The sequence below is a fragment of the Leucoraja erinacea genome, chromosome 4 (genome assembly GCF_028641065.1).
Source record: "Leucoraja erinacea ecotype New England chromosome 4, Leri_hhj_1, whole genome shotgun sequence".
NCBI lineage: Eukaryota > Metazoa > Chordata > Chondrichthyes > Rajiformes > Rajidae > Leucoraja > Leucoraja erinaceus.
This window is the reverse complement of record NC_073380.1, coordinates 102891999-102916842: the sequence shown is the minus strand read 5'-3', so window position 1 is coordinate 102916842 and position 24844 is coordinate 102891999. Positions and strand designations below refer to the sequence as shown.

At 43.4% G+C, this 24844-nt stretch overlaps 1 protein-coding gene across 1 annotated transcript in view; it reads left to right on the top strand.

Moving 5' to 3' along the window:
* The window catches only part of LOC129696074 (adhesion G protein-coupled receptor E1-like), a 38505-nt gene extending 13906 nt beyond the window's left edge, over positions 1–24599 (top strand). Inside the window, exons 8-10 of the mRNA XM_055633481.1 lie at positions 951–1091; positions 24338–24378; positions 24474–24599. Coding sequence (XP_055489456.1) covers positions 951–1091; positions 24338–24363 — 167 coding nt within the window. The 3' untranslated portion in view covers positions 24364–24378; positions 24474–24599. The remainder of the gene's footprint in view (positions 1–950; positions 1092–24337; positions 24379–24473) is intronic.
* Positions 24600–24844: the final 245 nt, after the last annotated feature.

Here is a 24844-nt window from a genome sequence, read left to right as displayed (position 1 = left end):
GATGCATTTGTTTGAACTCCATAGCCCCCTCCCATCATTGACTAGGGGAGAGAAATTGGTCAAAAATTAAGACAAGACAATTAGGGCAGCACGGTGGTGCAGCGGTAGAGTTGCTCCCTCACAGCGCCAGAGACCCCAGTTCAAACCTGACCTTGGGAGCTGTCTGTACGGAGTTTGCATGTTCTCCCCGTGACCGTGTGGGTTTTCTCCGGGAGCTCCGAATTCCTCCCACACTCCAGGTTTGTAGGTTAACTGAAAGTAGACAAAAATGCTGGAGAAACTCAGCGGGTGCAGCAGCATCTATGGAGCGAAGGAAATAGGCAACGTTTTGGGCTGACACCCTTCTTCAGACTGATGGGGGGTGGCGGGGAGAAGAAAGGAAAAAGGAGGAGGAGGAGCCCGAAGGCTGGGGGATGGGAGGAGGCAGCAAGGGCTAACAAAATTGGGAGAATTCAATGTTCATGCCCCCAGGATGCAGACTCCCCAAGCAGAATATGAGGTGCTGTTCCTCCAATTTCCGGTGTTGCTCGCTGTGGCCATGGAGGAGACCCAGGACAGAGAGGTCGGATGGGGAATAGGAGGGGGAGTTGAAGTGCTGTCGGTTAACTGGCATGGTGTAAATGTAAATTGTCCCTCGTGTGTGTGGGATAGTGCTAATGTGCGGGGATCACTGGTCAGTGCGGACTTGGCGGGCCGAAGGGCCTGTTTCCGCGCTGTATGAAACAGATTTGAAACAGATTTCTTTGTTCATTGAATCGTTTATTGAGAGTCCGCAACATTCAATATGCGGGGAACAATGTATGTTGGTATCGAAGACAGGCACAAAATGCTGGAGTAACTCAGCGGGACAGGCAGCATCTCTGTTAAGAAGGAATGGGTAACGATTCGGGTCGAGACCCTTCTTCACAGTATTGAATATTGAAAATATCGGTTTCAACTCTCTCTTTCAGATGTTAACGAGTGTCGATTGAACCCATGTGGCCCCAATGCCAGCTGCAATAACACGGTGGGCAGTTATACCTGTGTCTGCAATCTCGGATACATTTCATCATCAGGGGGGAGCAGACTGAATCCTGGTGATGTCTGTGTCAGTAAGTACTTCACGATACACAGTTACCCCCATCCCCACCCCCTACCTCCACTTCTGACTTACACAAGGGTGCAGGGAAGATTAAGTTTAGTTTTGTGTAGGAAGGAACTGCAGATGCTGGTTTAAACCGAAGCTAAACACAAAATGCTGGAGTAACTAAGCGGGACAGGCAACATCCCTGGAGAGAAGGAATGGGTGCCGTTTAGGGTTGAGACTTTTCTTTCATTTTGTTTAGTTTGTAGATAAAGGGCAGTTTAGATTAGTTTAGTTTAGTTTAGAGATACTGGGCAGAAACAGGCTCTTCAGCCCATCGATTCCGCACCGACCAGCGATCCCCACACATTAACACAATTCTACACACACTAGGGACAATTTTGATTTTACCGAAGTCAATTAAACTACAAACCTGCACGTCTTTGAAGTGTGGGAGGAAACCGGAGCACCATAGAAACATAGAAAATAGGTGCAGGAGTAGGCCATTCGGCCCTTCGAGCCTGCACCGCCATTCAATATGATCATGGCTGATCATCCAACTCAGTATCCAACTCCACCTGCCTTCTCTCCATACCCCTGATCCCTTTAGCCACAAGAGCCACATCTAACTCCCTCTTAAATATAGCCAATGAACTGGCCTCGACTACCTTCTGTGGCAGAGAATTCCACAGATTCACCACTCTCTGTGTGAAAAATATTTTTCTCATCTCGGTCCTAAAAGATTTTCACCCTTATCCTTAAACTGTGACCCCTTGTTCTGGACGTACAGTATGTACATCCAAAGACATACTGTACAGAACGTACAGGCAGCACCCGTAGTCAGGATTGAACCTGGGGTCTCTGGCACTGTGAGGCAGCAACTCTACCCGCTGCAAGACTGTGCCTCCCAACGCGTTCTCAAATGTTGTGTTCCGCTCTTATCGGGAGGTATTAGGCCATGTGACTGGCAGAGTGCTGGGTTTTAAAAGGAGGATAATTCTGCTGTTACGTTATGCAGCATTCGCTGGGAACAGAAGTACAGCGGTCCCCGTGGGTCCGGATGTCTTCATGTTGGCTGCTTGCTACATGGCACTCTCTGTATTGGATTCCATTGCATTCACTGAATGAAACTTCGTCAGCAGACGACAGAGGCTGGCTGGCTGCCTTGCCCTTTATCACTTCCTCATTCAGTGTTAGGGGCGGCACGGTGGCACAGCGGTAGAGTTGCTGTCCCACTTCAGCGATGTTTTATGCCCCTGTCCCACTTAGGAAACCTGAACGGAAACCTCTGGAGAATTTGCGCCCCACCCAAGGTTTCCATGCAGTTCCCAGAGGTTGCAGGTGGTTGCCGGAGGTTGCAGGTAGTGGAAGCAGGTAGGGAGACTGACAAAAAACCTCCGGGAACCGCACGGAAACCTTGGGTGGGGTGCAAAGTCTCCAGAGGTTTCCGTTCAGGTTTCCTAAGTGGGACAGGGGCATTAGTTAACATTTTGGGTTGACTCCTGCTTCACCAGATAGTTGATGGGCAAGTGGAACAAGATGGGGGTTCAGAAATAAAACTGGGTGAATTGGAGGAGGAGAGTGCGGTGGTGGATCTGTTTTGATCTGTCGTTTTTAGAATTTACCCTTTCCAGACTCCCTCTCCCCTGATTCTTTGAAGAAGGGTCTCGACCGAAAAAGTCACCAATTCCATCTCTCCAGAAAAGCAGCTTGTTCCACTGATTACTCCAGCAGTTTGTATCTTTTAGTGTAAACCAGCATCTGCAGTTCCTTCCCACATATTTCATTCTAGTCCCTTTAGTTAAAGTACTGTAAATTTACTCGTAAAAAAAATGTAGCAGCACCAATGTTCATGACAGCAACTCATGGAAGAAAGCAAGATGTATGCCCAATTATGTAAGCACAACACAAATCTTTATGAATCAGTTTTGTAAATTAATATCCCAGCATTTATATGCAGTTTTTTAAGGTTAAATGTCTCATAATTTGCTGTTGTTTGACAGTATGTCCTATGAAGCTGAATGCCATATACTTCTCTCATTCCACATGCCATTGAGCCAAGCCTCTGCTGCTTTGTCTACTCTTATTAGCTGCAGTCAGTGCTTCGCACACAATGAATCCAAGGAATATTGTTCAAATGATATTATGCAGCAAAGCAAAATGCACTTTATTCCATTCTTTTAAAGGCTGCAGCTGGCTGCAATAGTTTATTGCAGCCAAAATGACTCGTATCCCTCATGTTTTTTGAGACAATTCTTTGTATGATTTCAAGAAGAGAGAGGATGTTTTCAGTTTGTTGCCAAAATAGAATCGATATTGGTTACTGTGCTGGAAGTGCATTTCAACCTAAGATGTATTTAACAAAGTGAAAGAAAGTCAATACCAATAGTTAGAAAATGGGTAAGTACTCAATTTTTCCGATCTTCTTTTTATTGTATAATGCGGTTTGTTCCAAATTAAAATGTCAGGATCAATTTAAAGCTGCCAAGTAATAATGTGAGAATAGCTATCAATGCGGACTGTGATTTGAGGGCACATGCTTTCATATCGGCTCTGATAATACAGTTTTGTGGCGGCTCCTAAGGGTCGTGCCATCATAGTGTCGAACCCCTCGGCACAGGAATGGTTCAGTCCAGAGGCGGCCCTTAGCCGGAGGCTTTAAAGGCAGGGGTTTGGGTGCCATCTTCCTCTCGTTTGGTCTTCCCTACAACCAGGAGGAACATAATTAAAGGTGCCTCTCAAAACACTGGACTTCGTGCTTCCTTTTGAGACCCACGCACTACATTGGTGACCCCGACGCTCCATTGGCGTCATGATGGAGAGAAGAGAAAGCCCTACCTCCTCACAGGCCGGCCCGGCCCTGTCTCTGGACACAGTCTCGGGGAAACTGCCCAACTTCTGGACCACACGGCCGCTCATCTGGTTCCAGCAGGCGGAGGCCCAGTACAACCTGCGGGGCATCACGGTCGATGCCACCCGCTTCTATTACCTGGTGGGAGCCCTCGACCAGGACACGGTTAAAGAGGTCATGGACTTCCTCGCAGCCCACCCGGACAATGATAAGTATCTTGGCCACAAGGAGCTCATGCTCCAGGTTTATGGCCTAAGCAGGATGGTGCGTGCTGGTAGGATCCTGCATATGGGGGGCCTGGGCGACCGGCGGCCATCTACCCTCCTAAAGGAAATGGTGGCGTTATTAGACGGGCACACGCCGTGCCTGTTGTTCGAGTACACTTACCTGCATCTGCTGCCGGCCTACATTCGTCTGCAGCTCACAGACGTCTCGTTTGCCGACCTCAGGGCCCTCGGGAGGCGCGCCGACGCCATGTGGATGGCGCCCCCTGATAACATCAGCGCCCTGGCCGTCGGCAGAGACAGGAACGCGCTGAGGCCGACGCGCCCTGATGACGTCAACGCGCTGGCCGTCGGCAGGCACACCGATGACGTCACCCCAGCAGCTCCCGATTTCCTCTGGTGGGGCGGGGGAACTGTGGAAAGAGTGACAGCTCCAGCCCGACGGCCCGCTCGATTACCCCCAGCGGCAGTGAGGGGTACTGCACCTGCAGTCCAGTGCCAGCAAGCTGCAGGCACCACCAGCAGGGGCAGGCAAGCTCCAAGTAACACCAACACAAGGAGCTGGTGCTATTTCCATCAGCGCTGGGGTGCTGCAGCACGACAATGCCGCCAGCCGTGCACGTTCCCGGGAAACGCCTGGGCCGGCTGCCAATAGTCCCCACGGTGGCCGGCCAAATTCACCGCCTTTTCGCCTGTGATCGGCGCTCCGGGACCCGCTTCCTCATTGATACTGGAGCGGACCTCAGCGTCCTGCCCCCTTCGCTGGCCGACATTCGTTCCGGTAAGCGGGGGCCCATCCTCACCGCGGCGAATGTCAGCCCCATCCGCACATATGGAGTGCGCATGGTTCTCATCGTGTTCGGCTCCTCCCATTTCTCGTGGCAGTTCACCATTGCCGACGTCTCCCAACCATTGCTCGGGACCTATTTCCTCCGGGCGCATTCCCTCATGGTGGACACCAGGCCAGTTGTGTGATAAAGGTGGGAAAGAGAAAAATGTCACTGTCATATTCACAGAAATTGTTTTTATAACTGTGGACGATATTGTTATGGGCAGTCTGCCATTGAAGAAAGAACCTAAGTGAGTGCAGGATTTTACGAGGATAATTTAATTTGTAGAAATTATCTGGGTGAAAGATCCTTCAAAATATGAAAAAAATAACAGGTGATTATTACTGTGACAAGGTAAAGGCATTGTAATTATATCAAGCTGTCCTGGTCAGCTCTCATGCATAAATTTTACTTCGGAGTCACGTGAGTGACTACATGAAGACCCCGCTAGTCCGCATGCGCTACATAGCGTCTCACGGAGTGCAACAGCGACGGGCGGGGGAAGAGCTCTCCCGCGGCAGAGTTTAAAACGGGACCTACAGGTAAGTTAAGCTTATTCTAAGGTTGTTTATTTTGAACCCTTGCTGTGTTCAGTGTTTCAGCGAACATGGACAAGGGAAGAAAACTAAAGAAGGTCGCGCCCCGTATGACTGTGGTGGACCAGGAGGGTTCCAGCAATGGGGGGCAACCAGCAGCACCTGGACCGCACTCACTGCGGTCCACAGTCACCGACTCAATCACTGCTCAGCCAAGCCCAACTCCGCAAGCTGCTCAGCCCGAACCACCGCAGCGGGTTGGAGGCAAGGTGAAGCAGAAGTCCGTCCGTCCGATAGAGTCGGACGAGTCCGGTCAGGAGGACGCACTGCCCGAGAGCGGCAAAGGTGACCGTTTATCCCGCATGGAGCGGTTGATGGAGCAGATGCTCCAGCGAGAATTGCTCCGGGAGGTGGAGCAAGCTCGCCATGGGAGTGCTCGCACACCCACAACAGCACCGTATTCGGCGCTGTCCATCGCATCTCCCTCGACAGAGGGGAGCATTGGGGGCCAGGGCTGGGCTGGCCTGGAAGAGGGGCTCATGGCTGAAGATACCAGCAGTGTGCTGGGGGTGCAGGACCTGGGAGAGGTCAACAGGTTTGCGGTATCACCACGAGCGGGACAGCCGTTGCAGTCGAAACTGGTGGCCAGTATAGACTACCTGTCCTTCTACCCGCTGCAGGAACAGGTAGTCCATGAGACTATGGACAAGTATACACCTCCGGAGAACTGCATCTCTCTAAATGTACCGGCCGTTAACAGCCAAATCTGGGGGTACATTGGGCTGGGCATAAGGACCCACAAGGTGAAGCTCCAAAAAGTCTTAAAACTCCTGATGTCAGCAATAATGTCATATACTCATCTGGTTGATGGGGTTGAAATGACCGATAACCAGCAGGACACATTGGCTCTACTGTGTAACGCACAGTATGAGATAACCTACGGAAGGACGCCATCAGACCTGCCCTCAATCCCAAATTCGCAGGGTTGTGCAAAACTGCAACTGCACAGCCACAAATACTGGGAAAGACTTGTCGAAGCAAGTCAAAGATCTGGACAAAGAGTCGAAAGCCATTGGGCTTATGAGGGCAGGTCCAGGAATGAGTAAAACCACACACCCCAGGCGGCAGCACCCCTATGCATCCACCAGCAGGTGTCAACACCAGGGTGCTGGTGAAAGCATGGGGGCCGCACATCATCCCCGGAGGTCTTTTTTAGGCCAGGGCCCCGAGCGGCCCTCGTGGAAGATGCGCCAACCCCACACTCCGGCGCCTCGACCAGTGAAGAAACAGAGGCCAAAAAAATGAACACACTACCGGTAACCATGGAGGTAGGTGGGTCAGCTTCCTTCCAGAACATAAAAGGTGTAGTAAGCCTGTACTAATAGGGGGAAGGTTACACTTGTTTTTGGAAGCATGGAGGACTATTACACTTGATAAAAATATACTACAAAGTATTCAGGGATACAAAATTTATTTCATCAAAAAAAGTATGCCACCAGTACAACATGTACCTCACAGGGAGTTTACACTCTCACAAAGGGAAACATACGAGGGACATGCAGAACTGGTGAGGTTACATGCAAAATGAGTCATAGAGAAAACAGAACATGACTCTCTGGAATTTGTATAGAATATTTTTACAAAAACCAAGAAAGATGGTGGATGTCGCATCATCATTGACTTAATTACACTGAATACTTTTGTTAGGTGTATACATTTCAAAATGGAAACATTAGTTACTGCCAAACAATTAGTTTCCAAAGGATACTTCATGGCATGCATTGATTTAAAAGATGCATACAATTCGGTACCCATTCATAAGGATCATCGTAGATACCTAAAGTTTAACTGGATGGGGCAACTATGGCAGTATATAGTGTTGCCTAATGAGTTAACATCAACCCCAAGACTGTTTACCAAGATATTAAAACCAGCCTTGGCAATACTAAGAAAACAAAAACATATTGTCATGGCATATCTTGATGATATTTTGATTGTGGGGAAAACCCTGGCATAAGCTAAATCAGCGGTATTAGCTACCAAACATCTGTTTGAAACACTGGGGTTTGTCAAACATCCAGATAAATCTAAGTTGACACCTTGCACAACTATGGACTATCTGGGATTCACAATTAACTCTGTCCACATGTCTGTAACATTGCCAAAGGACAAAGCAGCAGAATTAGTGGAAGCCTGCAACAAATTGATTGTTACTAATCAACCACCTATTCGACAGGTGGCAAAAGTGATTGGGAAATTAGTAGCAGCATTTCCAGCTACTCAACTTGGACCTTTGCATTACCAAAACTTACAAAGGGCAAAGGTGCAAGCGTAGTTCATTTTGATCGACCTATGCAATTACCAGCCAAAGCAATTTCAGAATTACAATGGTGGAAAGAAAATATTTGGCATAGCTCCAGCCCCATCATTATCAGAAACCCAGCATTCACATTCACATTACAAACGGATGCCAGTGCTCAGTGCTGTGGAGCAACTAACATTATATCTAGTATCGGTGGCAGATGGAACATACAAGAATCAACACTACTCCAGACACTGGGTATAAATTATTTAGAAATGTTGGATGCGTTGTATGGGCTAAAAGCTTACTGTTCAGCTACGCACCATTTGCATGTTCGCCTACAAATTGACAATACCACAGTGGTGGCCTATATTAACCATATGGGTGGAATAAAATCGATATCGTGTGACGATCTGGTCAACACAATCTGGCAATGGTGTGTCGACAGACATATTTGGCTGTCAGCAACTTACCTACCAGGTAAGCTCAATACAGTGGCAGACACCAGGTCACGAAAATTTAATGACGACCGAATGGATGTTGAACCACAAAGTGTTTGCTGATATAACAAAGCGGTATGGTACACCTGATATCGACCTCTTTGCATCCAGACTGAATCACCAGTTACCAACATATGTCACTTGGGAACCAGACCCTGAGGCAGCAGTGATGGATGCTTTCTCGCTGAATTGGGGAAAATTGTTTTGCTATGCCTTTCCCCCCTTCTGCCTCATCAGTCGGGTCTTACGCAAAATAAAAATGGACTCAGCTTCAGGTATTTTGGTAGTACCCAACTGGCCTACACAGCCACGGTTCCCTGTGGTTCTCAACATGGTCTCTGAACCACTCATGACCATTTCCAAACGACCAGATCTATTGATCCATCCTGTTACAGGCAAAAGTCATCCGTGCCATGACAGGATAAATCTGTTGGCTTGCAGAATTTGAAACGGCCTTTTTATTGGATCTGGGCTTATCGGACAGGACCATGGACATGATCACGGCGGCCTACCGAGAATCAACTAAGAAGCAGTACCTCTCCAGCATTCGGAAGTGGGAAGCGTACTGCTCCAGGACTGGGGTAGCATACAGATCAGCTACATTTACCAACGTCCTGGAGTTCCTATCCAGCCTTCACTTCGATGAAGGACTGAGGTACAGCACAATTAACAGTGCTAGGAGTGCTCTGTTAGCGTATTTATGGCAGGCACCAGGACAGCAGTCCATGGGATCTCACCTTCTGGTTGCCAAACTGATGAGGGGTATCTATAACACCAATCCCCCAGACCAAGGTACACCCAGATCTGGGACGTCAGTGTTGTCCTGACATTACTAAGGGGTTGGTCACCAGCTATGTCCCTGTCCCTGGAACAGCTCACACTAAAAACAGTCATGCTGATGGTCTTGGTCTCAGCTCAAAGGGTCCAGTCCCTATACAAATTTGAGACTGGACAATATGGTAACATCGACGGACAAGATAACATTCGGAATCTTGAAGCTGGTCAAACAGAGTAGACCAGGAACTTCGGGACTAAGTTTTGAATTCTGGGCATACCCACTTGACCCCCGTTTAGTATGTCATGACACACCTGCTGCTTTATCTTAGGACAACAAAAACCTTAAGAGGAAGCAAAATTACAGTATGGGTTAGCTTCAAACAACCTCATGGTCGGGTGTCAGTACAGACCATCTCAAGATGGCTCAGACAGGTTCTTGGGGCTGCTGGAGTGGATACTGACATTTTAAAATCTCACTCTACCAGGGCAGCAGCAACATTGGCAGCCAGAAATATGGAGGTACCAATGGACCATATTCTGGCAACAGCGGGATGGTCTAAGGAATGGCCTTTGCAAATATTTTATAATAAGCTGATTGCCAAACCTGCATTGTTTGCAGAAATAATTTTAAGTTCTGCAAATATATACTTTAGCCCGGGGAGCATTATTTTCTTTGTTTAAAAAATAAATCATTATTGTTTTTTAAAATTGATTCATGTTTAATTACGATAACATACTTCCTCCCTTGGATGACTTCGGCAGTGAGTGAAGCATGGATTGTTCCACGGCTTGAAATCATAGATCTTTAAAATCTTCACATAGTCACTCACGTGACTCCGAAGTAAAATAGTAAGATTAAACGAGAACTTACCAGTTTTAAGTTTGATCTTTATTTTATGAGGAGTTACGTTGAGGGATTATGTGCCATCCGCTCCCACCCTCTATTATAAAGGTCAACTGGTATCCTAGTTCTTCTTATCTTACTATGTTTATTTCAATTACTTTTACTGTGATTCCACACCGCTGATTTGAAGTATGTCGCGCATGCGTGCTGGTGGGGTCTTCACGTAATCCCTCATCGTAACTCCTCATAAAATAAAGCTCAAACTTCAAACTAGTAAGTTCTTGTTTAATCTTACTATTATAAATCATCAGCCCCCAAATTTCACTGAGAAGATAAACCAATTTCCTAATAAGCAGAAGAAGAACTGAATGCGAACTTCAAGTGTTAACAAAGTATTAACGTCAGAACTATCTTTAGATGATCAATCTGACATGCACGCTGTGAAATGCCACTGCTGAGAAATAAAGATGAAATAAACTATCTGTGCAGCTATTAAAATTCTACAGGGCCCAAAAAGACCTTGAAACAAAAGATCACCTACCAATCTTGTTGTATTCCTGAAACACAGGAAAGTATGATATCTACACGACTCCAGGCAGACACATTCTAGTAATTCCACCAGATACCTGTCAAATAGTATCATACAATGGGAATAATTTTTTAATCAGTAGGCCAATTCAGATGTTAATATCATACATAATGAGAGTTAATTATGGGGGCAGACGTCTAAATGCATTGCAAGTCAAGTTTTCTACTTCACATGCCATCCTGTCAGGCTGTGAACCCCCTGCTTGTGTGATTCCAGGTTGGTGAAAGACCGGTTAATAACTGGGTTAAAACACACTCAGACATTTATTCAGTACATTGTTCTAGGAAATGTGATAGAAACCACATATACCCATCAAATGCATGTTGTTTACTATACGTGAATCAGTTGAACTGGTTGATCCTCTGGTTAAGACTGAAAGTATTTTTTGCTTTCTCAATGGCCTTCTGCGTGTCTTTGATGTTGCTTTAAACAAGATTGTGAATGCACCGGTACCATACTTGTGCATGAGAATAATGCAGAACCAACTAAGGCAGCAATCTTAAAGCAATGGACTTTCTACATCAATTCAACATTTCCCACAGTCCAGAAGTTTAGAATGCATGGGATCCAGGGTGAGAAACTAATTAGATCCAAAGTTGGCTTGGTTGGCAGAGCCAGTCGATGTTAGTAGAGGGTTGATTTTCACATTGCAGATCAGTAACCAATGCTGTTTAGCAGAGATCAGTAGTAGGTTCTTTATTGCTCATCATGAATGTTAATGATTTGAAAGAGAATGTAGGTGGCACGATTCGTAGGTTTGACGATGAAACCAACATTTGTGGGCAGCAAAGGAAGTTGCCTATGACAACTGGGATAATGGCTTATGAATTTAACTCTGACAAATGCAAATGTCAAGTTGATGGCAGGGCCTTGTGGAGTGTTATTGAACAGCTAGACCTTGGAGAACAAATGCATCATCCTCTGAAAGTGGAAACACAGATAGAAATAACCATATAACCATATAACATATAACAATTACAGCACATATAACATATAACAATTACAGGCCATCTCGACCCTTCTAGTCCGTGCCGAACACGTATTCTCCCCTAGTCCCATATACCTGCGCTCAGACCATAACCCTCCATTCCTTTCCCGTCCATATAACTATCCAATTCATTTTTAAATGATAAAATCGAACCTGCCTCCACCACCTTCACTGGAAGCTCATTCCACACAGCCACCACTCTCTGAGTAAAGAAGTTCCCCCTCATGTTACCCCTAAACTTCTGTTCCTTAATTCTCAAGTCATGTCCTCTTGTTTGAATCTTCCCTACTCTCAGTGGGAAAAGCTTATCCACGTCAACTCTGTCTATCCCTCTCATCATTTTAAAGACCTCTATCAAGTCCCCCCTTAACCTTCTATGCTCCAAAGAATAAAGATAAATAAAATGCTTAAAATATATATGACGTGTTTTTCTTTATTGGCTGAAGCATTGTGTACAGGGTTTGAGATGTCGCGTAACAATTGTACAAATCATTGGTTAAGTCAAACCTGGAATATTGTGCAAAGTTCTGACCACCACATCATAGGAGGAATGTGAGAGAATGCTAGAAAGATTCATGGGAATATTGCTTGAACTGGCGGGCTTGAGAAATAGAGAGATTGGAAAAGCTGGTGTGCTTTTTATTTGAGCAAAGGAAGTTGAGGGTGACCTTATAGAGGTTCATGAAATCATTGGTTCGGAGATAGGGTAGATGGCTACATTATATTTCACCAGGATAAGGGAATCTAAAACTAGAGGTCGTTGGGTTGAGGTGAGTGGTGAAATATTTAACTGGGATCTAAAGTTAATGTGTACATGGTATGAGCTGCTAGAAGAGTTGGTAAACGAAGCAGATACAAATACAAAGTTTCAAAAGATATTTGGACAAGTGCATGAATGGAAAAGTTTATAAGGGTAAGGGCTAAATGTAGGCAACCAGGTTCATGGTAGACATCTTGGCAGACATGGGCAAAGTGCAGTTTTCCATGCTGTATAAATCAATCTGAATCATTTGTTAACTGATTCAGCTGTATTAAAAACAGTCTAAATATATTCTTCCCTCATCGTGTTGTGTGTAAAGACTTCACAATGTTCTGAACCAGTTGCAATTTGCTTGTAATACACCTTAAGCATTCTTTATGGTCTTATTTAAGAGCTTTATTGTAAGGTATATTATTTTAGTGAGAGTCAATGAGAGACAATGACATATTTACTGTTGTTGGGTCAAGTCTATATGCCATAGCCTTCTGAATATAGAGTGCAAAGCTTTCCTCCCACAATCTCAGTATTTTTGGATAGGCTACATGCTAGTGACTCCAATCGCTTGGGCATCAGTATTCACTTCTTTATATTGAAGCACACAGTTCATGATCCTTCAACATGGCATACACTTAAACTCCAGGGATCAAGTGTAGCATTTGCTATTCTGCTTAAACTTGAGGTTTTACCAACCAGCATTTTGGCAATAGATCTCAGTGCATTTCTCTCATTCACTCACTAAGAGACCACAGAGTAGCTGGTAGCTTGACCAGTACTTTTGGAAAAATAAAAAGCATTTCTACTGTCCATAGATATGGGCCCGTCCCATTTGCCGATGTTTTTAGCGACTGCCAGCATCATTGATTGACAGATCAGGTCACCGAAAAAGTTGTGGCATGATGCGGCATGACGCAGCGGTGACGTGGCGGATGTCATCTTGACGCACGGTGTTTCCTCAAGTGTCCGAACATTTTTTTTGTCGCCGCTGGATTTTGAAATGTTCAAAATCTTTTGGCGACCCTGATATGTCAGTCAACTTAGTGGTTGAAAAACTCGCCTTGGGGCAGGCCCTTGGACAACTCTTTAGGCGACTGCCAGGGACTTCATAGGGCCCCCTAGGTCATGACTGACCATGGGTGATGCATCCTAGATGTTGGCCGCTTGCTCCAAACCTCAGCTAGAGCAGCGTCGCTTGTGGCTGAAGGGACCAATGCTGGAGTGACAGTCTCTGTGGCAAAGTTGGCATGTGTGTGTGGTCTCTGGTTTGTTGAAGTTGCTGCTCTCCTTTCTGTGTGCCCGCTTGTCTCCCACTGCTTTCAACAGTTTCTCTTCCCCCGTTTCGCGATATTGGTTCAGGGTGCCTCTCCACCTTGTGCGGTCAGCTGCAAGGCTCTCCCTGGACTCCACATTGATGTCGAGCGCCTTCATATCTCTCTTGCAGACATCCTTGTAACATAGCTGGGGGCGGCCGATGGTTCTCCTCCCAGATGTCGGCTCTCCATAGAGGATGTCTTTTGGATTACGGCCATCCTCCATGCGGTGGACATGGCCCAGCCACCGCAATCTGCGCTGCCCGAGTAGAGTGTACATACTGGGAAGGCCAGCGCGTGACAGGATCTCGGCGTTGGACACTCTGGATACGGCAGATACTTCTAAGGTGGAAGGTGTTGAGTTTTGTCTCATGTCTGGCATATGTAGACCATGACTCACTGCTGTACAGCAGGATACTGTTGACACAGGCACCGTAGACTGGTCTCTTTGTCTTCACTGTCAGCTTTGGGTTGGTCCACACTGGAGTTATGAGGTGAGCGGGAGTTGTAGCTGCCTTCCCGATCCTCTTATCAATCCCTGTGTCCAAGGAGAGGTTGTCGGTGATGGTGGAGCTGAGGTACGTGAACTGTTCGACGGCATCGAGTTCGTAGTTGTCGATGGTGATGGCAGGCGGTGCCTCTGTATCCTGCCCCGTCCCTGTCTGGATGGGGCATCTTACTGACATCAATGCGGGGGTTCCCCTGCTTCTTGGTATGGTAAAACCTCTTTGGTTGCAGGCTGATCTTGCAACACACCAAGGAGTGGTCTGTGTCGCAGTCCGCACTGTGGTAGGAGCATGTGTGGAGAAGGTTCTTGATGACGGCACGTCTGACTAGGATCAGATCCAGTTGATGCCAATGCTTTGAGCATGGGTGTCTCCACGAAACCTTGTGCTGGGGCTTTGTCTGGAAGTACGAGTTGACGATGCACAGGTCATGGGAAATGCACAGCTCAAGCAGTCATTCATTTTTCCCACACCAAACTGCCCAAGAGTTGAATACCACGAATCATGGTCTGCGCCCACTCTGGCGTTGAAGTCGCCCTGGGGAACAAGATCTTCCTTGCTGGGGATACTGATGATGATGAATGTAAGGTTCTCATAAAACTTGTCCTTTGTATATGATTTTGTGACTAATTTGAATGGAATTCACCTACGACAGCAAGAATTGTCGTCACTGTCGTCGAAAAATTTTCAACATGCTGAAAATTTTGTGGCAGACATCTTTTACCGAAGTGGGACAGGCCCCTTATGCCCCTGTCCCACTTAGGAAACCTGAACGGAAACCTCTGGAGGCCTTGCGCCCCACCCAAGGTTTCCGTGCGGTTCCCGGAGGTTTTTGTCAGTCTCCCTACCTGCTTCCACTACCTGCAACCTCCGGAAACCACCTGCAACCTCCGGGAACCGCACGGAAACCTTGGGTGGGGCGCAAAGTCTCTAGAGGTTTCCGTTCAGGTTTCCTAAGTGGGACAGGGGCATTAGGCTGGTTCTTCCCAGTTCCACAGTGACACATTTGCAAGAATGTGTACTTGATCATATATTGCATTTTTGAAAGGGATACACACCAATCATGTAAGCTACCAATGTTTCAGTAACGATTTCATATAAAGCATGTTCAATTGAAAAAAAAACATGTTTGAAATTTATATATTTTAAGTTGCAATTAGCATGACGACACTTTAGTAAATTTTCTGACCAAAGGCTACAATTGACACAATAAAGGCCCTCTCCCACTTTCCCGAGTTACTCACAAACTCTCCCGAGATTCGAACTCGGATAATTACGGTAATTACCATTTATAGGTACTCTGAGCTTTGTTTTTACTTGTGGACATTTTTCAACATGTTGAAAAAACGTCTCGACTTACCTCATGCCCCGACTTCCTACAGCTGGCATTACGAGCCGCTATGAAACATCAATGGACTCTAACGGACTCGCTACAGACATTCCCCGACATTCTCCGAGTTCGAATCAAGGAGAAAACTCGGGAGAGTTCATGAGTAACTCGGGAACGTGGGACAGGGCCTTTTCATTGAGACGGACGTGGAAAGAAAAAGAGAGAGGATAAAATGGGATTAATATGGATGGGTGTATGATGATCAACACAGACTCAATGGGCCAAAGGGCCTGCTTCCTTGCAGCATTTGTTTATGATGCTATGATCCTAAACTAGATATCTCATTTTGTAACAAAGGATTTGTGCATGGAGAATTGTCTGACATTTTATACTCATCTTGATCACAGGACCCAGTGCATGCTATCATGTGCTTCTAATTGGGAGAAAAATAGTTTGTGCCTAACCAAAAGAGACATAAAGACTGTAAACACAACACTAAGCAAAGCAGAATCAAAATGGATGAACATAAATCTGAGCAATTTATAATCAATGATCAGTGCTTTGGTCAGATCATATCATTGATACATCTTCTTGTTGCTATTGGTGATATGAAAGAGGAATATCTGAGTACTGGAGGCATGGCACAGATAATTGATGAGGCACAGCCCTGTTCTAAACCTTTGAGTTTCCATGAAAATCTGGAGAAACACGAGTATTATGTTTCTTGGAGGTTATCTCCTGATTCTACATATCATTTGTATTTATCTAAAATATCATCTAAATTGAATTGGTGGGGGAAGAGGTGGTCTGTGTGGTCTGTGTGTGGTCTGTGGATGAGGTAGTTGAGGATCCAATTGCAGAGGGATGCACAGAGACCCAGTTCTGAGAGCTTGGTAACCAGATTGGAGGGGATGATGGTATTAAATGCTGAGCTGTAATCAATGAATAACAGCCTGACATATGGGTTTTTGATGTCCAAGTGGTCCAGAGCGGAGATGAGAGCCAATGAGATCGCATCCACCGTTGATCTGTTGTGGTGGTAAGCGAACTGCAGTGGGTCGAAGTTCTTGTCGATGTTGGAGTTGATTTGCACCATGATCAACCTCTCAAAGCACTTCATCACCACCGGCGTTAGTACTGCTGGTCGATAGTCATTGAGGCACGTCACCTTACTCTTCTTGGGCACTGTTATTATTGATGCCCTTTTAAAGCAGGTGGGAACCTCAGACCTCATAAGTGAGATGTTGAAAATGTGTGTAAAAACTCCAGCCAGTTGGTCCACACAGGATTTTAGAACACGACCGGGTATTCCATCAGGACCAGGTGCTTACCGAGGGTTCACCCCACTGAAGCATCTTCTGACGTCAGCCACTGTAACTGTGACTGAAATACCATCATGGTGAATGGGGACTCGGGAAGGCACATCAATGTTCTCCCTATCAATGCGTGTAAAATGCATCGAGCTCGTCAGGGAGTGATGCTTAGAAGGTGATGTCATTCAAGTCCTGCCACAGTTGCCGACTTCATTACTTCATCAAAAATCTCAGTCAAATTCACAAGACATTTAAAAGGCTGTATATCGTATCCCTCAGAATATCCTCCAATAATTAATCTACCACAGATGTTAGGTTCATTGATCCTTAGTTCTTCTTTGCAGGCCTTCTTAAATAATAGAAATTAGATGCTGCAAGGATGGATATGTAGGGTGCTCCTGAATGGATGGTTTGAAATTGGCCTGGTGTAATTACTTTGGGATTTTATGGCTGAACTTCTTTCAACGATGATCTCAGAAAGTGGACAGTCTGGTGATGCAGCACAGTGAATAAAGACACGTTGGTATAAAAGTGATTGCATTATCAGTGCTCACTTGACCCATGTTGCTGGCAATTCCAGTAACAAAACATATTGCTGTAAGAGCACTCCCTCATGGCAATTGGGACATATCTTCTTTGCACTCACAACCTCAGAAAGCAATGCTTTTCATTAAAGTCAGAAACCGTTCACTGGGCTAAATCTCACTTATTGTCCCTTTGGGGATGTGTTTGAAATCACTTTGAGTAATGCCTCCATGAAGAGGCTGGATTCCAACTTGGCTGTGAATTGTGATCTCTAGCAACAGGGCCGATCATTTCCATGCATGCTTCCTATCCTGAAAGCACCTGGTGGGCAGAAGGTTTGTAACATAACACCGGTACAGTAGACTCCCTACTATTTTCTGGTGTAAATGGATTAGGGGAGGATCAGTTCGGGTTTGGATATTATGTTTTGGGCAGTGTTGTTCTCCATTTCTCACCCTAAAAATACAGAGGCTCCCAGAATCCTGAATGAATTTCAATTTGAAACTCATATATAGTGATACTGGAAATAAATTCAAACAAAATCTAAAGACAATAATCCGTTTACTGTCCAAGTGTGATGTCTGCTCACTCACCAGTATTTCTGACGAAAAGAATATCCACATCTTTCCCCACACTAGCACCATGGGCAACCTATACTCAATACCTTGAAAGAAAATGACTACTTTGAGTAAAACCACAGATACTAGTGGGGAAATTATCACTGCTGTGGAACAGCATAGCTTCCTGTCAGATGCAGGTATATGTGACACAACATTTATTTCATGTTTCCAGTGTTGAGCACATCACAGCTGCAATAATGGATACACAGATAAAGCAAAACATTTCCAAAGCACACAAGGTTCAAAATACACATTAAAATGCCTCTCATTCCAAGGTGGTAGTATCTCTTGCTTCAGTCCTTTAAACTCCTTGTCTGTTAAAATGCATCTGCATTTCCAGAATTCATTCAGTTTATGAAATATTTATCACGTTTAATTAGTTCAGTCTCTTGGCAGATGCTCTTGCTCTGTTTGTATTATTTATACTCATTCTCTCCCATTAGCTCCCTGGTGAAATGTTTTAATTTTGATGACCATCTGTCTATATCTATGTGCACTATTTAATTGGAACTGATTTACTTACAGGACACATATTAGTGGATGTTCCTTGACCTGGTTTAACAAGTAATGTATAAAGTATGAGCAGCTTCATAGCTACCAGAATAAGATACCCTCCCTAATCCAGTACTGTTTGCTATATAAAAAATACAAGAATCTGTAGTGGTTTTGAGAATGATAACGACTAGACTTAGGGTTGCATTTCTCTCAATTTCACAAAAATTACATTGAGGAGTGGCGTTAATGTTATTAGTCATTGAAAATTTGAAACAATTGTTGTAGATCTAGTGATGATCTTTAGGGATTTGCCATTCAATTGGAATCACGATCAATGCATGTACTTATCCATCAATGGAAAGCACAAACCTAGCACAAAATAATGTGGCAAAGATTATCAGAGATCTACTTTTGCAAACAGATGCCTTCAAAACTCTATTGTGCCTTTCCACCATTAAATCATTGAAGTATTTCCTAAAATCTTATAGTTTGTGATTTTACTGATGTGCAAAAAGAAAGAACTTCTACTGTAATTACAAAATGTTTAAGAATACAATAGCTTAATGGACAAATTTAAGGTTTGATTCATAGATCTAGATTTGAATCCTACCACTGAAGCCGAGATTTAGAATTCAAATAATTAGGTACATCAAAAATGTTGTTTGATTCTATCTGGTTCACCAATTATAACATCTACTGATCTCATCTGGTCAGGACTTTATCCAATTACAAATCTAAAATGATTGATACTAAATCACCCTCTGATATGTCCAGGAAGCACTCAGTTCAGAGGGACAGTTAGAAATAGATATTAATATTCCTTTCTGAGTGAGTGAGGTCCACATATTGTGAGCAGATAGATTTTGCTCATATCATACTAACGGAGACCTGAGTATTTTCATTGTAAACAATATTTTTCCATGTCGGTTCAAGATATTGTTTTTTTTTATTTAATGGATGAGGCTCAAGGCTATTGGTAATACCGTTTCTAGAAAATCTTTTGTCATAAAATACCATTCCACAGGAGGCCCATTCCATTTGTGCTCCATTATTCTAATTCTCACAAAGGCCTTTTCTCCTCAGGACATAACTGGGAGAGGTGGCATTGGATTGGATTGGATTCCTTTATTGTCATTCAGACCTTTCGGTCTGAACGAAATTGTGTTGCCTGCAGTCATACATATAATAATATATAACAAAACATACAATAAACACAAATTAACATCCACCACAGTGAGTTCACCAGGCACCTCCTCACTGTGATGTCTTAAAGTCTTTGTCTCTTCCCTCTTTGTTCTCCCCTCTGCGCTGAGGTGATCCAGGCTACTGTCGTTGTGACCCAGGTGAGGGCCATGATCAGGGAAACTGTTTGTCAGCAGGGTTGGGATGTGGATTTGAAGCTAACAATTATTAACAATGCAAAGTTTACAATGAATTTATCTGGTGGATGAACATAGCCTGGAGATGCCATTGCAGCCATATTGCCTTGTTGTGGGAAAAATACAACCATTCTTGTATAATGACTAGTTATATTTCATTGCCCCTCTTCCTGGAGGCTACTCTGGGTCTGACATGGAGTAAAATAGTTATGTGAAACATTGAGTGTTTTGCTACAACATATTGAACAAGTTCACCGTTCATGGCCATATCAAGGCAATAGACAATAGACAATAGGTGCAGGAGTAGGCCATTCGGCCCTTCGAGCCAGCACCGCCATTCAATGTGATCATGGCTGATCATCCCCAATCAGTACCCCGTTCCTTCCTTCTCCCCATATCCCCTGACTCCGCTATTTTTAAGAGCCCTATCTAGCTCTCTTTTGAAAGCATTCAGAGCACTTGCCTCCACCGCCCTCTGAGGCAGAGAAAGGCCATTAACACAGTAGAAATCATTCTAGAGATCAAATTATTTCCACACATTCATCTGTTTTTGAAGTCCTTTTTCATGTTAAAACTCTTAAATCATTAGAACTTTCCAGCTCAAAGGAAAATAAACACAAGAAGTGTCCTGCAATGCTGAAGTAAATCATCAAGCTCCATTCTCAGCATGAGGTTACAGTAACGGAGGAAATTGCTATCTATCCTATACATTCCTCAGCGAGCTAATGGCATTTTATCGAGCCTATTATTGCCCAGTGTGATACCTTGTAAAGGAATTCAATGGTCTGGTGAGCTTTAGTTCTTTTAAATTGCATTGAGCCTGGGGAGTTGGAAGTAAATCTTTAATTTGATCCTAGAATCCTTTTTTAATGTAAAGACTCTAAACACCATATTTGGCAATAACTAACACATCCATTAACTGCAATGGAAATAGCACTTGCTCAAGCTTTTGAGCATGTCTGCTCAAGCTTTTCTCCTCGCCAATGTTTGCAGCATTATTAAATGGCTGAAAGCCCGAGGAAGGGGCCAACATTATTCTAAGACAGCACAAGTCAAATAAATCCATTTAAATCAGACTGCACTTTCAAAGAAAAAGTCCATTGTGTCTGGTGCTGACATGCAGGCACTTGTACTGTAAGGGAAACTAAGTCTCAAAACTGGAAAATGCTGGAAGATAGAAGAAGGTAGAAATCAAAAACAAAAATCTGCACATGCTAGAAATCTGAAATAAAATCGAAAATGATGAAAAAACTCAACGAGTCAGTCAGCTTCTGTGGAAGGACAAACATTTAATATTGAAGGCCTTTAGTAAGTATGGGAGGAAATGGCATAAAGTTTCCGTATGGTGGTCAGGGTATAGGATCTGGAAAGGAGGAATATGTGCATTTTTCATGGAGAGGATGGAGGCAAAAATCAGAAAGGTGACATCCATGGAAGTTAATGGCACAGTTGGAACCTAAGGTGTCATGGAGTTAGCCAGACAGTATGAATAAAGAATTACAGAGCAAGAAACACTGTGCAGTGAGTCATTGGCCATGAGTCAGATGTTGCCAAGACATAGAGGCAGAGGGATACAGGTGCCAAAGAGAAAGGTCACCCATGAGTCCTGATGCACAAGACTCAAATCAGTGTTTCATTGGGCTAATTACAAAATAGGCTTTAGGGAATTGTCATTGAAAAGCTTGAGGCTTTGTTATTCCTGACAGAAAGATTGGACACAATTCAAAAGTGCAAGGAGGTCACCTTATCCAGTCTTAAATGGGGCTTTGTGCAGAAATTGGACCCATCATTTCCAATAAGGAAATGGAAACAAACCCTATTTACACAATGGACTCATTCTGCTATCTGACTCCTTGAGCCTCAGCTTGCAATGCAGAGCAGCCAGATCAAGTGATAGTTTGAGTGCTATAGGGGGAGATGGATATCTGCCACCAGGGCAATAGATCACATGGTGTAACAGTCCTTGTCAGGTATCTCCACACATCAGCCACCTTCCCTCTCACAGATATTTTGAACTGCTGCTGCATAATTCTGGGTGGCTGGGTTTCCTGTGTCTCATGACTTACCTTCTGAATTTCTAAAGCCCTTTCATCATCTACAAAGCACAAACCGAGAACATGATGGAATACCATCCACATGGCTGGTTGAATGCAATTCCAACAATTAGTTTGGTGTGCATTCATCCTTAAAGCAATTAAATACATGACCCAAAGTTTATTCAAATTATTATTATTTTACTATCCTGCTCAATTTAGGGAGATGATGGATTTATCAAATTTGTATTTTGAACATGGAATGGCTTAATATTAATTAACGTTGGCATATTTAATAAATGGTTCAGTTATTAAAAGCACCTCTTGATATGGAGAGAACCAAAGCAAACACACCATAGTTTATTATTAGAGATTCAGAATTATTAGTAGAGAAAATATTTTAAACTTGTATCAAGCTTTGGCTATTACACATGCAGGGTTATTTCAACTCTCAGTCTGTATTTAGTCACAGATGCTGTGATAAGGCTTTTCATCCTGGCTTAAGGGGAGATTGGGGATATCAGCCAATTTTTCAACATGAAGTCAGCTTCAAAAGCCTCTGCTGAAAAGTGTGCAAATAAATACAAGATATGAATGTACTGCACTTATCCTACCATCTGCCGACGTCCCTATTATTTCCAACATTTCCTGTTTTTTATTTCTTATATTTTGCTTAGTGATGAATGGTTGCTTTTTACAGTCTGGGACTATCCATCTTGTTTTAACCTTACTCATTTTAAAAATTGTTTATTTACGACTGCCCATAATTTATGCAACTGTGATAAATGGAGTAACTCATGAGTGTTTTGCTTTTGTTCCAAAGGAAAGTAAACTAAATGAATCAATAGGTTAAAATTGTAAACTAATGGATAAGATCCGAGAAAAATGAACCAGCAGACCAGTCTCACAATGGAGAGCTCATTGTCAGCCCAACATTAAGCAACACATATATGCTAGCAGATAGATTCAAAGTGGCAGAAGTCAAATATATCTCACATGACAAATTACTGCTGCTCACATATGGTATTCATAAACTTAGACTTTGGAATCAAAAAATGTTTTCAAATTTGAAAATGGCACCAAACTGGAATGTCATTTTCAATACTGAATAAGGCTTTAACAAATAATAGGATTTAATTATAAAATATTCTCACTGATGCAGCAGACTTGCAGATCATTCCAAATCTTTCTGTTTTTACTTCAGATATCCAGCATTTGAGTTGTGCATCTAATTGTCATATCTATTTCAATGTGGATAATGATATATTGGTAAGAATAAATAGGAAATCATGTGTTATTCAAATATAAGAATAAAAATGATGAGAAGAGTAATGGATCTAAGTGCAAGAATAAAGAATTATTAATGCTTAGACCATCTAAAAGCAAATTAAATGTTCATATCAAGAAAGGTACATTTTAAAATAAGATAACTTATGCCAATCTTGAATCAAACGTTGGTAAATGTAATATCATTCTGGTTGCCATTGTATGAAAAGAACAAAGGCACTAGAGAGGTTAAATAATATATTTCATGGAGATAATACCTGAACTGCCAGATTATAAATAGTAGTAGAGAATGCATAATCTCTTGCTATTTTCTTCTGGATAAGACAAGTCTGGGAGAGACACCTAACCAAAGGTAATGTGGGAAGCACTGAAACAAAAGATCATTGATATCAGATCAATAAAACCTATTTGATCAGAGAATGGGTAAAATGTGGAACTTGCTCCAAAGGTGGTGTTGTAAGTGCATAGTGCAGATGTGTTTAAGGAAAAATTAAATCAGTATATGTGGGAAAGGAGATGAAAGACTATTCAGGTAGTGAAAGGAAGGAGGCTAAGGTGGAATATAAATGGCAATAGGAAGCTCCTAATCTGAATGGGCTATTACTGTTACATACACGACTAGCAATTCTATGTAATAGCAAATTAATGTAGTGTTATTCTACGAAATTAGGTTAAGAAAAAGGTGGATTAAAAAAAATATATTAATTTTGACGTTTTTAAATCAAATAACGGGTATTTTGCAAGTGTTTTTTTGTATTGTTGTGTAATAAATAATTGAACAGTCTGCAGTTTCATATCATTAATGCAAATAAATTAATCCTTTTCTAATATACTAAATTAACCTTTAAACTACTACTACAGATAAACAAATTGTGGTATAATTTGACCTTTTTAATTAACAAAATAATGCAGAATTAAATACATTTTACAACCAAGATCCAAGAAACAAGATATCTTCTCTCACCATCTTTCTTTCATTGGTGTCTATCAAAATGTGTTTCCTTTCAACACCCTATGCATACCAATCTTCACAACACATGAAGCATTGCAATTCACTCAACAGTTCCATGTGGCAGCCCATTTCAGAGTAACATTGCACTCAGATGATTGATTGCACAGACTCCTTAATGGATTTATTAGTGAATATCTATTTTAGACCTGCAAATTGAAGTAACTTCTCTGTATATTAAGCTGTAAAACACCCTCACAATTTCAAACTATCCAAACGTTTTCCCCCATCCAGTTTTAATACCTTGTATTTTTTTTATATTTCTCCAGGTGTGCACGTCAGGAAGCCGGCTTAATGTTTTATTTAAGAGGTAATATTAGAGCAGTTCAGCTCTTTTTTAGCGTTAGCCTGGAACCTGTACACAGGTCACAGGAGTGGCCTTTAAACCTCCCCTCTGTTCCTCAGTACAGGCACACCCCAAGGCTGTGTTCTCTCACCCTGGCTATTCTCCCTTTACACAAACCAGCTCACATCCCACCACAGCTCCGTCAACCTGTACAAGTACGCGGACGACTCAACCATCATTGGATTCATCACCAACAACCAAGAAACTGAATACCGTGCACAGGTCAACCAAGCAGTGACCTGGTGCACAGACCATGATCTCTTACTCAATTCATCAAAAACAAAAGAACTCATCATCGACCCAAGACGCCAGCCACCCCCCAAAATTCCTGTGCTCATTAAAGGTCAATCCATCTCCATCACTGACACATTCAAACTCCTTGGAATCCACATCAGCAACAACCTCAAATGGAGGACAAACGCAGACCACA